Genomic DNA, 15501 nt, shown 5'->3' on the forward strand with positions numbered 1-15501 from the left:
TGATGTATGTGTGTGTGTGTGCGTGTGTGTGTGTGTGCGTGCGTGCGTGCGTGCGTGAGTGTCCCAGGGAGGCCCATCAGCACTCTGTGGTGTCGCGCCTGACTGACGTCTCTTTAACCCCCACGACTGGTGGGTGGCCCAAGCTGCTCTGCTGGGTCAGGTTTGAGGCCTCTCTCGCATCCCCTGGGTGGCGGTGGCTGTCTCAGTGTGGGTGTTGATGGGGGCTAGAGGAAGGTGTGTTAATGAGCCTAGCAGGAATGATGGGGGTGGAGGAGTGGGGAGATAGATGGATCAGCATTGAGCACGGAGCTACTGCTGGCAGACAGAGACTGCCGCGGGGCAGTAGGAAGCGGGGAAGGTGTTTGGGGCGAGGGGAAGGGAATTAGAGGGTCGAGGTACGATCAGGGAAGGTAGGAGTGAGGGAGGTGAGGCGGAGGGTAGTAGGGTTGGGGGTTGTGGTGTCATCTGCGGGAGGGGTTAGATAGTGGAGGACGTCCGGCTGTACTCTGGCTACAGCCGTGTTATGCCAATCACTCAGGACGGCATACAGAGCCTTAATTACTGCATGTAATAATTTGTGTGTTAGAACTGGGCCCGGATGCCACCAGGGTCGCGGGGCAAGGGGAGGAGGGGCTAAGAGCGTCACGTGACCAGTTTAAACCAATAGAGTGGGGCGAGAGCTAGAGGTGGGGCGAGGGAAGGCGGGGCTACTGTGACTGGGCGGAGCCAACTGGTAGCCCCGCCTCCTCGGGTTGAGAGCGCGGAGTCCGGCCACCCGCCAGATAGTGTTTGAGCTCGCCGCGGCCTCAACACACGCAGGCTGTTTTTTGCCGCGGCTGCCGTGCTTAGCGTGCTTGCTCCATGCGGCGGCAGTGCCACGCCAGCTAATGTGTGTGTGTTGTTCTCTCTTTCCGATCGTGTGTGACTGTGCGGCACCCTGGCGACGGTGGACTCCATACCGTGGCGGCACCACCATGCAGTGGGTAGCAGCGAGGGAGGAGGACTAGACAGGATGAACGGATCACTGTATGAGGACTCGGCCAGTACACGAGGCTTGGAGCCCACGGGCCAGACACCGCTCCACATCCCGGCCAAGCGTGTGGCCACCACCCTGGCAGTATCCACCTACCCGCACCCGCCCGAGTGCCCCACGGGGCCAGACTCGGGCGCCGCGGCTGGGGTCATCAGGCACTCTCACTCTACACAACCCTGGAACTACCAGCCTGATCACGCCGCCGCCACAGCCCCGTTCGACTCCCAATATGGCCAGGCTTTCTGTCGGGACGGGGTCACGCCCACCTACTACAATATTGCGGATTCCAGAATGGCTGACCGCAAGACTCTGGCCTTCTGGCCGAACAAATACGACTACGCCCCGGGACCCTCGTCGATGGCCACGGAGTCGTGTCAGGCTTTCGCCGCCCAGACGTGGTGCAACTACCCTCCCTACGGGCGTGTGGGCCACGTCGACGCCCACGGCCAGCCCGTGCCATACCTGACGGCGGCCGACGGGGCTCCTAAATCTGCCATGGAGGCTGCTGCCGGATACCCCCACGACGGCTACCTGCGGAACTACCCTACAGCGGAGAGCATGCCTCCGGCACCCTACCCACCAGGTACGTACCCGAGGGTGGCACGGCCCTCACTAGCCGTGTCCCTGTCACCTCCTGCTGGGGTTGTGTGCCTGGTCACTCCTCTCCTGGGGTTGGGGGAGGAGGTGGGGTGGGGTTGTGGTGTCGTAAACCTCACCTTCTGCCTCTACACCTCCCTCCCGTCATAAAAATAACCCGTCCCACAATACCGCTATCCTCTCTCTCTCTCTCTCTCTCTCTCTCTCTCTCTTCGTCACCATAATAGACCACACCGTTACAGTTTTCATTATAGTTCTCATAATAACAGTTATCATCAGCTCTCATTATTACAGTCATCATCCCAGTTCTCATCATCATAGTCATCATAATAGTCTTCATTATCACAGTTATCATCGTCACAGTACTCATCGTCAGAGTACTCATCATCACAGTCATCATCATTTGGTCTTTATTATGAGTGTTCTCATCATCACGACTCTCATCCAAACATCCCTCATTATAACAGCCTTCATCATAACAACCCTCATTATAACAGCCTTCATCATAACAACTCGCATTATAACAGTTTTCATTATAACAACCCTTATTATAAAAATTTTCACCATAACAACCGTCATTATAATAATCCTCATCATAATAATTAATAATAACATCACTACAATCCTAATCATAACAATCCTCATCAAGACCAGCCTCATTATCACAATCCTCACTATAACACGCCTCATTATAACAATCTCCACCATAACAACCCGTATCATAACAATCTTCTCTCGTAACGACCCTCATTATAATAATCTTCCCAATTACAATCCTCATTATACAACCCTCATCATAATAATCTTCATAACAATCTACACCATAACAATTTTTCTCCAGTCATTATTATAACAATCATCTTCATAACAACCTTCATCATAACAATCTCATCATAATAATCCACATTTTAAAATTCTTCATGGTAACAATACTCAACATATTATATCTCATAACATCATCTTTGCTCTCATCGTGGCCCGCATCATCCCTCATCATAACCCCCTCACCATCACCCCTTATCATAGCTCCTCACCATCACTCCTTATCATAACCTTTCACCATCACCCCATCATCATAACCCACACCATCACCCCTCATCATAACCCTCACCATCACCCCTCACCATAACCTCACCATCACCCCTCATCATAACCCCTCACCAACACCCCCTCACCATCAGTCCTCATCATAACACTCACCGTCACCCCTCATAACCCGCACCATCACCTCTCATCATATCTCCTCACCCCATCACCACCATTCCTCATCATAACCCTCACCATCACCCCTAATCATAACCCCTTATCCTCACCCCTCTTCATAACCCTCTCCATCACCCTTCATGAAAACCCTTCACCATCATCATAAGCCTCACCATCATCCCTCATCATAACCCCCCTCATCATAACCCCCTAATCATAACCCCTCACCATCACCCGTCATCATAACTCCCACCTTCAACCCTCATCATCATCATCATCATCATAACCCTCACTATCACTCCTCATCATAACCCTCACCATCACACCTCATCATAACCCCTCATTATTACCCTCACCATCACCCCTCATCATAACCCTCACCATCACCCCTCATCATAACTCTTACCCTCACCCCTCATCATAGCCCTCACCATCACCCCTCATCATCACCCCTCACCATCACCCCTCATCCTAACCCTCACCATCACCCCACGTCATAACTCTTACCCTCACCCCTCATCATAGCCCTCACCATCACCCCTCATCATAACCCTCACCATCATCCCTCATCATAACTCTCACCCTCACCCCTCATCATCATCATCATAACCCTCACCATCATCCCTCATCATAATCCTCACCATCACCCCTCATCATAACCCTCACCATCACTCATCATAACCCTCACCATCATCCCTAATCATAACCCTCACCATCATCCCTCATCATAATCCTCACCATCACTCATCATAACCCTCACCATCATCCCTAATCATAACCCTCACCATCATCCCTAATCATAACCCTCACCATCATCCTCACCATCACTCATCAAAACCCTCACCATCACCCCTCATCATAACCCTCACCATCACCCCCTCATCATAACCCTCACCATCACCCCCTCATCATAACCCTCACCATCACCCCTTCATCACAACCCTCTTTATCACCCTTTCATCCTAACCCTCACCATCACTCCTCATCATAACCTTCACCATCACCTCCTCATCATAACCCTCACTATCACCCCTCATCCTAACCCTCACCATCACTCCTCATCATAACCTTCACCATCACCTCCTCATCATAACCCTCACTATCACCCCTCATCATAGCCCTCACCATCACCCCCTCATCAAAACCCTCACCATAACCCCTCATCATAATCCTCACCATCTTCCCTCATCATAACCCCTCACCATCATCCCTCATCATAACCCTCACCATCACCCATCATCATTATTCTCACCATCACCCCCTTATCATAACCCTCACCATCACCCCTTCATCATAACCCTCACTATCACCCCTCATAACCCTCACCATCACCCCTTATCATAACCCTCACCATCACCCCTTCATCATAACCCTCACCATCACCCCTCATCATAACCCTCACCATCACCCCTCATCATAACCCTCACCATCACCCCTCACCATCACCCCTTATCATAACCCTCACCATCACCCCTCATCATAACCCTCACCATCACCCCTCATCATCACCCCCTCATCATAACCCTCACTATCACCCTCACCTTCACCCCTCATCATAACCCTCACCATCACCCCTCATCATAACCTTCACCATCACTCCTCATCATAACCCTCACCATCACCCCCTCATCATAACCCTCACCATCACCCCTCATCATAACCTTCACCATCACCGCTCATCATAACCCTCTCATCATAACCCTCACTATCACCATCACAGTCACCATCACTCCTCACCATAACCCTCACCATCACCCCTCATCATAACCCTCACCATCACCCCTCATCATAACCCTCACCATCACCCCTCATCATAACCCTCACCATCACCCCTCATCATAACCCTCACCATCACCCCTCATCATAACCCTCACCATCACCCCTCATCATAATCCTCACCATCACCCCTCATCATAACCCTCACCATCACCCCTCATCATAACCCTCACCATCACCCCTCATCATAACCCTCACCATCAACCCTCATCATAACCCTCACCATCACCCCTCATCATAATCCTCACCATCACCCCCTCACCACATAACGCTCTCATAACCTCGCTACTCTCCTGTACCTCTCTGCTTCTACCATTTCTTGGCGGCATGGAATTATTCCTGAAATATTTATACATTATATTAGTCTCTTCTCCCGCTCCTTCTCTCACCTTTATCTCCATCTTCTATTTCTTCCTTCGTTTGTTTTGTTTTATAATGTTTACTATGTGGCTTCCTGTCCCCCGCCCCCCGGGCCTTGATATAAGTGTCTTGGGTTATTAATGTAATCATAGTCTTTATATAATTTAATAAATTTGTAATTGTGCTGGATCGGTCTTGTTTAGCTTGGATCATATTTTGTTTATGGTAGGCCCTTTAGTTATACATTTTTGGTCTTTCTGCTCATTTATTTTCTTTTAGTATTTTGGTGATTAGTCCAAAGCTTTCTTGTTTTACTTTATTTCTTTCATGTTGCATTTTGTCGTTCTCCAGTTAGATGTAAACAAGTTTGGTCCTAGACCTCTCTCTCTCTGTGTGTCTCTGTCTCTGTCTCGCTGTCTGTCTGTCTCTCTGTCTCTCTCTCTCTTTCTCTCTCTTTCTCTCTCTCTCCCTCTCTCTCTCTCTCTCTCTCTCTCTCTCTCTCTCTCTCTCTCTCTCTCTCTCTCTCTCTCTCTCTCTCTCTCTCTCTCTCTCTCTCTCTCTCTCCCCCCCTCTCTCTCTCTCTCTCTCTCCCTCTCTCTCTCTCTCTCTCTCTCTCTCTCTCTCTCTCTCTCTCTCTCTCTCTCTCTCTCTCTCTCTCTCTCTCTCTCTCTCTCTCTCTCTCTCGTACACGATTCTCTCCCACCACTGAGCCTTCCCTTCACCACATTATTTTCTCCTACGATTACCACTACATCCTCCTCTTCTTCCTCCTTCCACCACATCCTCCTAGTCCTCTCCTACCACGAGACCGTTCTCCTCCTCCTTCCGCCACTCCATCCCCCCCCCCACCCACCCTTCCTATCACAACATTCTCCTCCCCTCTCTCCTACCATGACATCGTTCTCTTCCTACCACCCCATCTTCCTCCTTCTCCTCCTATCACCAAATCCTATTCTCCCCACCTACCACAATATCTTCCCTTTCTTGTACCACGAGACCATTCTCTTTCTCCTCTTCCTATAATGACATTTTCCTCCTATCATATCCCTCTCCTCCTATATCTCTTATTCTACCTCCTCCTTCTATTCGTGTTCCTCCTCCTCTTTCTCCTATATCTATACCTCTTCCTCCTCCCTCTCCTCTTCGTCCTCCTAGCAGTGTTGCCAATGCCAGCGGCCCATAAATCTGGCAGCCACCTTCCTTATGATGTAACCACTCAGGGTCCACAGAGTACAGCAGAGAGTGCAGTAATCAGCTGCTTGTCTACCCCTGCCTCTCTCCTCCTTTTATAAACTTCATATATTTTATTCATATTATTTTCTTCGGTATAATTATCATTCTTCAGTCACTTTAACCTCTAATTGTAGTCAAGGCAACATTCTAGTTATAGATGATTGGTTGTTCACTATAATTATAACGATGAAAGTGTATTTATTTATTCTAGCAATCATTGTGTGTCTCTGTCTGCGGTTTTGTTTCACACTAAATTTGTTGAAAGGTTTTGAGATGGTTTTTCATTCAGGTTTCGTTTCGTGCGCTTCTCTGGTGGGGGGGTAGGGGTGTGGGGGTGTAGGGATGTGGGGGTGTAGGGGTGTGGGGGTGTAGACAATTAATTGTATACAGACGGTATTTGACGGTTATTCACTCTGGTGGTATAAAAGGGTTTATTTATTATTCTGATTTTTGGTGACGTATTCATGCTAGTGATGTTTGGCGACCTATTCATTTTAGTGATCATTAGGGGACCAATTCATTCTAGGGATGTTTAAGGATCTATTCACTCCCTATCTCCATATTTTGTTGCAAATCATCCTTCCACAATCTACATTTTGCAATTCATGGCATGTTATTTGTTCGTTGCTGTGATCTCGTGTGTGATGTTGTTCATTCTTCTAAAGTCGTGTCAGATGTTGTTGTTTTCTTTGACCTGATGTGCGATGTTGTCTGTTCCTGTGAACTAGTATGTGATGTTGTTATATAGTTGATTCTTTCTATAGTCTCGCTCGTCACTTCTTTTGTTTTACTTCTGTATTTCATTGTGTGTGTAATGTGTTCTGGTGATCACTGTCTGTTACTGTGATGTTATTTTTGAGTGCTACGTGTTGTATTGTTCACTGTGCTGTTGTTACTGATGAATTGATTCACCTGCTGCAGTCACTTGACACGATAGTGTTATCATGCTCGGTCCTGGCGGCATGATTTTCGGCATAATCATACTGTATCTCTCGCATCATCTATCATCCCACACTCTGAACTCCTTCTGCCTCACTCTACTCTGGTGACAGTACACTAAATTCCTTCGGCGATATCTATCAAGACACTCTCAAATCTATACGTTGCTCTCTGCATGTCGTCTAGGATTTAACTCTTTATGTGCAGCATATGTGCACATATGTGCATATCAGTTGGTTTTTATGTGCCATTCATTCATACCTGTATCTGTGCTACTCTAAGGCTATCATCCTGCACGTTATAGCCTCTCTAACTCCATATATAGCATCTCACACACGAAATTCTCTATATTGTTACTTAAAAACCAGCTTACACCCCACGATAACTGGTTTCAGTTAGCAGCTGCAACTCAGTAGCAACAACTTGTGCGGATATTGTCCCGTCATCCTTATCACCCTCCCACTCACCTCTTTCACCAAACCACTTATGAACGGTTTGTTCCACCTACATATCCACTTATCAAAGGCCCGTTCCATCAACCTCTTCATACATCCACGACTCGTCTCACCTACCAATCTGCCCATCATCTGCTCCTCATCCATCCATCACGATACGACCCTTTCACCTATCCATCACCTTCCTCCCATCTCGCCACTCCATTGTAACTTAAAGTTGGCCTCTGTCATGCAAGTTACATGCTGACACGGAGGGGAGAGTGTCATTCTGAGTAACTGTACAGTGCCGTATTGGGTGACACTCAAAGAGGCTCTGATGAAGGGACAAGCGACACTTGCTTGCAACATTTCGAGGGAGTTTGAGAATTCTTATACAAATTTAGCCTAAACTAATATGTTATGGAATGAAAGGACAACTGGGTGTTGTTGAGTGTGCAACCCCCGCAAGTACAAACTAACCTAGTTGTGCTTGCGGGGGTTGAGCTTTGGCTCTTTGGTACACTCTCTTTGTGTGTGTGTGTGAGTGTGTGTGTGTGTGTTATGTAGATTATGTGTATTGGTGTGTATGTATGTATGTATGTATGCATGTATGTATGTATGTATGTATGTATGTATGTATGTATGTATGTATGTATGTATGTATGTATGTATGTATGTATGTGTGTACGGTGTGTACGTATGTATGTATGTATGTATGTATGTATGTATGTATGTATGTATGTATGCATGTATGCATGTCACATACTGACATATTTATAATAACTCTGTTTCCAGCCACCTGTCGTCAATTGAAATGACTCACGATCTGATTTGTTCCGTCAGATCTCTGCCTACTTGTAAAATTATAGATGAAATTATCTTTCAATTTGCCTAACACCTCATCCAACTTATTGACTTTCCTTAATGTACCTTAGGCCTATGCTAAATGGGTATTTTCTCTCTTATCTCTAAGCGATAGTTTATCTCTACCACTGTCCTTAACCCTCTTGTTCCAGCGTTTGGGTAGTTATTGTAAGCAGTTCCTCTTTAACCAGCTTGTCGGTTTACAAAAGTAGTTTAATCTTGCTTTGCATTCCATCCCACATAGTTTTTAGGCAAGCTTCCGTACAAGCCGCTGTGCCTATTATAGCTACTTCATATGCTTTTTAAGGTAGAGCTTCTCGTCAGAGTTGCATACCCTTGGACTGGTCTCACGTTGGTGGTGCATAGTTTTTTTTTTAAGGAACCTGAACGCTATTCTGATGTTTGCTAGTTTCGAGTAGGCTTTAGCTATGCCACTGACATTAGAACTGTCTTATTTCTGTGTGCTCTTAGAGAGGGTAAGACTTGGTGTGTTTTCTACTCCTAATTCCTTTCTTTTTTGTTGTTTGAAGGTGTTTTCCCTGCATTGTGTAACGTTTTGTTAGTCTCCTGTCCTTATTTTGATCATATAATACATTGATATTGATTTTTATTAGTCATATATCGAACCAACATTGCAGGCTGTTAAGCCTTTATACAGTATTCGACAATCATTTTCCTTTCAAAATCTTCTGATTAATTTGCATCATCCTTTAATATTTTTATGTAGGCCTTTATCACCATTGATAGATCACTAACATAGGTAAGAAAAAGTAGGCTAGGCCTGTGAGTCCTAGGACCGATCACAGCATAAAAGAGATCTTAACGTCAGGGAAATATAGGCCTATACTTTAAACAGACTGATACGAAATTTCCAGCTTACACCCCGCTCTCACCAATTAACACCCATAGGCTGTAATATATACAGACCTACGTGCAAGCGAATGCATACATACAAAACAAACCTGAGTTACCCAGTCCTCCTTACCAAAGAACCCGAAATCTTAGAGTGTAGAAGCGTGCAAACTTGCATATGCTGTGAGGGAGGACTGAGGCATAACGGGAGACCCCGAGTGGAAATCAGAAACCCAGATGAATCACAGGAATATGAGAAGGCACTTCAGGGCACGAAGAGTGAGCAAGTGGAAAGAGCTAGAATGGGGAAATAGTAGTGACTTGCTCAAATTTCAAGGTCAGCTGTGTCAAGGATTGAGAGGGGCGGAAACCGTTGTAATAGGGTAAGAGGCGGCGCCCAGGAGCTGGGTGTTATTCCGTAAGCATATATAGGACAGTCTGTCTGTCAGACAGTCAAGGGGTCTGGTAGCTGAGTGGATAGCGCGCGGGACTCGTAATCCCGTGGCCCGGGTTCGATTTCCGGACTAGGCAGAGACAAATGGGCAGTTTCTTTCACCCTGATGCCCGTCTTACCAGCAGTAAATAGGTACCTGGGAGTTAGACAGCTGTTACGGGCTGCTTCCTGGGGGTGCGCGTGTGTGTGAAAAAAAATATTAGTTAGTAGTTAGTAACAGTTGATTGATTGACAGTTGAGAGGCGGGCCGAAAGAGCAGAGCTCAACCCCTGCAAGCACAACTAGGTGAATACACATAAATGAGGTTACACACAAGACACAGTCGCAAAATTAGACTGAAACCGCTAAAACCATAATACATAATATGACTGGCATATCAACAATTTGGTTGTCTTCCTCAGACACTTAGATTCCAAGAAGTTGCTCAAGCAGGAGCCTCATACTCTAATTCAGTCTCTCTTCTCCCTCTCGTAGCAGCTACCCGAGGAACCAATCAGGGACCGAGTGCTGCTGACCAGTTATTTATCCCACTCTGAATCTGCTGACGCACACGTCAATTAATCAGTGTTTTACTGCTGACGATGTCAACAATAACCTGTAGACTACAGCATCTGCTGAGACTAATGCCAGGGGTGCTCTCCCCAACCCACCCGTCTGTGTGTGTGTGTGTGTGTGTGTGTGTGTGTGTGTGTGTGTGTGTGTGTGTGTGTGTGTGTGTGTGTATATTACACACTTAAGTTCCTTATGTTTCCTTGGCTCATTTACGTTTCCAACTTCCACTTGTGTCCTCTTGTCATAATGTTAGTATGTAGACACAGTATGTGATGAAGGGATGATACAGTATGTGATGAAGGGATGATACAGTATGTGATGAAGGGATGATACAGTATATGATGAAGGGATGATACAGAATGTGATGAAGGGATGATACAGAATGTGATGAGGTACGATCAAGGGATTACACACACATTGATACGCAGACGCTTTCAATTGTTGGCAATGCAAGAGGTCATGTAGCTCAGCGAGGAAGTGAAGGGAAAGGGTAAGGGAGGGAGGTAGGGAGGGAGGGTGTGAAGGAGGGATAGGGGGTGGAGGAGTTAGGGGTGGAGAGGAATCTCCTGACCCGACTATTGCTGACTCAAAACCTGCATCAGATGTTCCCTTGTTTCCTGACAATTATGGCTGACATTCGCTGGAATAGGCAATGAGGAAGACATACAGACCCAAGGCAATGTCCTACACTACATGAATTGTAGGCCTTCGAAGAAAATAATAAAACCTATGACAATATAAACAAATCTGATTTCTGTGTGTGTCTATGACAATATATTTACACCCCGAGACTATCAGAGCACATGGCTCGTAATCTTTTATATTTTCTGACTTATTTCGTTAAGGGTCAAGGCGTAGGTCGTTTTTAATTAGCATTATATGTTAATGTCCTTCAATTGAGGCTGGTAGTTCAAGTGATACACTGGAGGCGTTATATATATATATATATATATATATATATATATATATATATATATATATATATATATATATATATATATTTATATATATTAACCTAAAAGGGGTTATATATGCATAAAGTTAAATGGAAAAACATGCATATGTATATATTTATATTAGACAGAAACAGGGAAAAGAAGAAAAGAAAACGGAGAACTAGAATATGAATTCTGTCTTCCCGTTCTCAATAGAGGTGTGACGTCATCATAAAGCCGGAAATGAGTAACCGCCGCATCTCCTCAAGAGCGAATAACATAAACACTGGGGAAAGTATCTATTATATCTACTAGATATATTTCTCTCTAACACACGCGCACACACTCACACACACTCATCCCCAGGAAGCAGCCCGTAGCTTCTGTTTAACTCTCAGGTAACTATTTTCTGTTAGGTGAACAGGTTCATCAGGGTGAGAGAAACTGCTCATTTTTACCGCCTAGATCGGGAATCGAGCCCGGGGCTCTTAGGAATACGACTCCCGAGCGCTGTCCACTCGGCTGCGAGGCCCATTGTGTATGTTTGTGTGTGTACTCACCTAGTTATTCCACATAGTAATGTGTGTGTGTGTGTGTACTCACCTAGTTGTGTCTACAGGATCGAGCATTGACTCTTGGATCCCGCCAAGTGTGTGTGTGTGTGTGTGTGTGTGTGTGTGTGTGTGTGTGTGTGTGTGTGTGTGTGTGTGTGTGTGTGTGTGTGTGTGTGTGTTTGTGTGTGTGTGTGTAAGGAGGGGGAGGAGTGATGACTGGGTGCTGACAAGCGTGAACAACACTGGCAGGTTCACGGGGACGTGGCAGTTTCGTTGTCCACCGAGCAATATTGGTGGAGTGTTTGTGTGTGAGCGAGAGAGAGAGAGAGAGAGAGAGAGAGAGAGAGAGAGAGAGAGAGAGAGAGAGAGAGAGAGAGAGAGAGAGAGAGAGAGAGAGAGAGAGAGAGCAAGGCGACGCATCGCAGCATCGCCGTGACAACTAGTAAGGAAAGTCCACCCAAGTCAAGCAATGTTTTATCTCACGTCGTGGCACGAGAACAAGTAAACAAATACCGATGCTGTGCGTGAGGGGGGATGGGAGGGATGGGAGGGAGGCAGAGGTGATGGAGCGGGGGGACCCGAGAGGGCAGACGGAGAGAGGAGGGAGGGGGAGGACGAAGGGGAATTGATGGAGAAAGGAAAGTTGGGAATGGATTCCGGTTGGTTGTGATGCCCGGCGCCCGGATCATCTCCCAACTGTCGGATGCTGGCTCTGACCTGCACAGTGACAACTTATTTCACGTTTAATTCACTAAAGTGTGATCCCGTTCGAGCCAAGTTCTTGGGGCAAGGCGCTTAATGAGTTAGCGCGTTTGTTTCAGTGCCTCGTTTTTCTCCCTTGGCACCTGAGCATGTCAGACTACACTGGCTTCGCTTGTTTTGTTTTGTTTTGTTTTGAAGTTACACTTGCGTGATTATGCTCTATTTCTTTGTCGTCGTTAGCACTAGTAGGGAATTAAGAATTCTTATGAGATAATTATCACTGTTTATATATGCGGGTGGAGCGAAATATCAATGTATGCAAAGGCATAACCATGTATCTGGACCCGTGAAGTCCTCGCACGCACACACACACACACACACACACACACACACACACACACACACACACACACACACACACACACACACACACACACACACACACAGTAAGAGGAGTGGTTGACAAATGGAGTGCATTAGGAAGTGATGTGGTGGAGGCTGACTCCATACACAGTTTCAAATGTAAACATGATAAAACCCAGTAGACTCAAAAATCTGTACACCAGTTGATTGACAGTTGAGAAGCGGGACCAAAGAGCCAAAGCTCAACCCCCGCAAGCACAACTAGATGAGTACAACTAGGTGAGTACGCAAAATAAAGAGGCGGACGTGTGTGATCTTACCTGTGCTACACAGTGTACCATAATACCCGCCCTGCGGTTGGTAGCAGTAACCTTGGCCGTGACTAAATCCACGCTTCGACCTTCGGGCTGGTTTTAGGGAGTAATTGCTTCCCACAAAACAAGCGTTCTGGACAACATAGGAAGATGGGTGGCCGGGGAGCGGTGTTTTTGATGGGAGGGATGGATACTGGTAGCATGAGAGGCGGGTATGTAGATGGAGTGAAGGAATAACTTTTGGAGACGAAGGAGGGAGGTGATGTAGATGGGTTAACTAAGGTATTTGCCGTTTTCTATAGCTTGTGGTCCGTGTGTTTATGTTCGTGTACACACTTGTGTGCGTGTGTACTTGTGCGACTGACAATGACTGCACGTCATTATTCTACGTCATTCCTTAGCCCAGCCTGCTCCTCTTTTTTTCTCTTTTTCATCCTCGTCGGTTTGTCCTTAGCCTGCTCTTCCTACTTATCTTCCCTCCTCTTCCTCCCTTCCTGCGGACTCTAGATGTTATCACAGGTCATGAGGCGACCCAGCTTCCGTTGCTCTATTGCACTTTTCCGTCACATCTCTTCTCTCAGAGCACCAGCCACCAGCCAGCTCCGAGTTGCAGGGGAACTAGGAGCTGGAACTTCCTCTCCACGGCCTCGAGTTGGTACCCCCTCTCACTATCCTTGTCCTCGTCCCTCCTCATTTCGTCTTCATCTTTATTCTCTCTTTTCTCTCTCCCCTTGACCTCCTTATTGCTATTCTCCTGCTTATCTCTACCTTGCCCTAATATTTTTCTCCTACTGCCCCTTGTTTTCTTTTCTCTCCTAATTCTTTCGTATTTGTGTATTTTCTTCACACTCTTCATTTTCTTCTTCAACTCCACTTTCTCTCTCTCTCTCTCTCTCTCTCTCTCTCTCTCTCTCTCTCTCTCTCTCTCTCTCTCTCTCTCTCTCTCTCTCTCTCTCACTCTTCTTCTCCTTCACTAATTCAACCTCATCTATTCTGTCGTCTGCCTACCTTCTCTTTTACGTCGCTCCTCCTCACTCCATCCTCCATGACCCTCTCTATTCCCCTTTCCTCTTTGCTGCGTTGATGGCCGCCTGCGGAGTGCTTGTTTGTTGTGCGTTCGTCTGCCCGGAGTGATATCTTCTATACTTAGTTACTACTCTTTCCCCCCTCTCCCGCCCATTAATCACCGAGTTATCACAGGTGCTCAGCCCGGCGTAACTCGACTCCTCATGCATTGGGATGGGAACTAACGAGAGGGTGTGCGCGACGGCCAGAGAGAGAGAGAGAGAGAGAGAGAGAGAGAGAGAGAGAGAGAGAGAGAGAGAGAGAGAGAGAGAGAGAGAGAGAGAGAGAGAGAGAGAGAGAGAGATATGGTGGGGGATGGGGGAGGGAGGGAGGGAGGGCATTATGTCATGATTTTCCAGAGATAGAGAGAGAAACAAACAGAGACACTAAAAGATAGAGACAGAAAGAGTGAGAGTCTATCGCTCAGAACTGGTTCCCCATGTTCCATTGACCCACTTCCTGTCTTGCAGATCATGATCGATAACCACATCCCACTCTCCAAAGTAAATTTACATATGCCTTGACCTCTTAACAGGAGATGATGTATTTTTTGTATTGCACGAATGTGTTTCGCAGAAGGGTGATATGCACAAATTGTTTTAGCTTGGCTAGACCTAAGTGCCTCTCGGACGCAAAGCCTTTAATGTGCTGTTGTTATTGCTATTCTTGGTTATTTCCTCGGTTGCTACAAATGCTCCGAAAAGTGTAAAAGAACTCAGATTTGAGGTCGTCGAGCAAATAGATACGTGTGCGATGACATTTTGGTATGCCCTTGACCTTTTATCAGGTCGTGACTAAGAAAGAATGGAAGAGGGCGAATATTAGAGAAGAGAGGTGAGGTGAAAGGGGGCATTTTCATTGCCAAGTGTGTGTGTGTAGAAACGCGTGTGCACGCCTGTATGCATGAGCGCCAGATCAACGTGTGAGTGACGGTTGTAAGTCCTAAAGTGCTGTACATCAAAGCAGAACACTGACGTCTCAGCGATTATGTCATCAACAGCTGTATATCATGAAATCTTGACACCCTCCCCACCTCACTCATCCTTCCTTAAGCGTGTATGACCTCGGCAGCTGCACCTCAGTGACCTACGACATGTCACCCACCTAGTAATGGAAGGAGGTCACTAGTGTCATGGTTGCTGGAGTGATGCGTGGTCATCATATTAATGTTTACTCGTCCCTGTTTCCTCACTATGTTGAATCGTTAAGGAAGCTAATGAATGAATGCGTATTATATATGTACTCATGATTGCTCTGCCCAACCACGTTAG

The 15501-nt window shown here is 46.5% G+C and overlaps 1 protein-coding gene across 6 annotated transcripts in view; it reads left to right on the forward strand.

Moving 5' to 3' along the window:
- The window catches only part of LOC123753816 (homeobox protein abdominal-B-like), a 96953-nt gene that overhangs the window by 11349 nt on the left and 70103 nt on the right, over positions 1–15501 (forward strand). For 2 of the 6 annotated variants that reach the window (XM_069312211.1, XM_069312219.1), the window contains exon 1: positions 693–1616. In XM_069312211.1, the coding sequence (XP_069168312.1) occupies positions 1013–1616 (604 nt within the window). In that variant the 5' untranslated portion in view covers positions 693–1012. Of the gene's footprint in view, positions 1–691; positions 1617–15501 lie in introns of those variants that run through there. The other 4 variants (XM_069312217.1, XM_069312223.1, XM_069312208.1 and 1 more) reach the window with 3 other exon arrangements.

This window comes from Procambarus clarkii, chromosome 7 (assembly GCF_040958095.1).
Source record: "Procambarus clarkii isolate CNS0578487 chromosome 7, FALCON_Pclarkii_2.0, whole genome shotgun sequence".
Classification (NCBI taxonomy): Eukaryota; Metazoa; Arthropoda; class Malacostraca; order Decapoda; family Cambaridae; genus Procambarus; species Procambarus clarkii.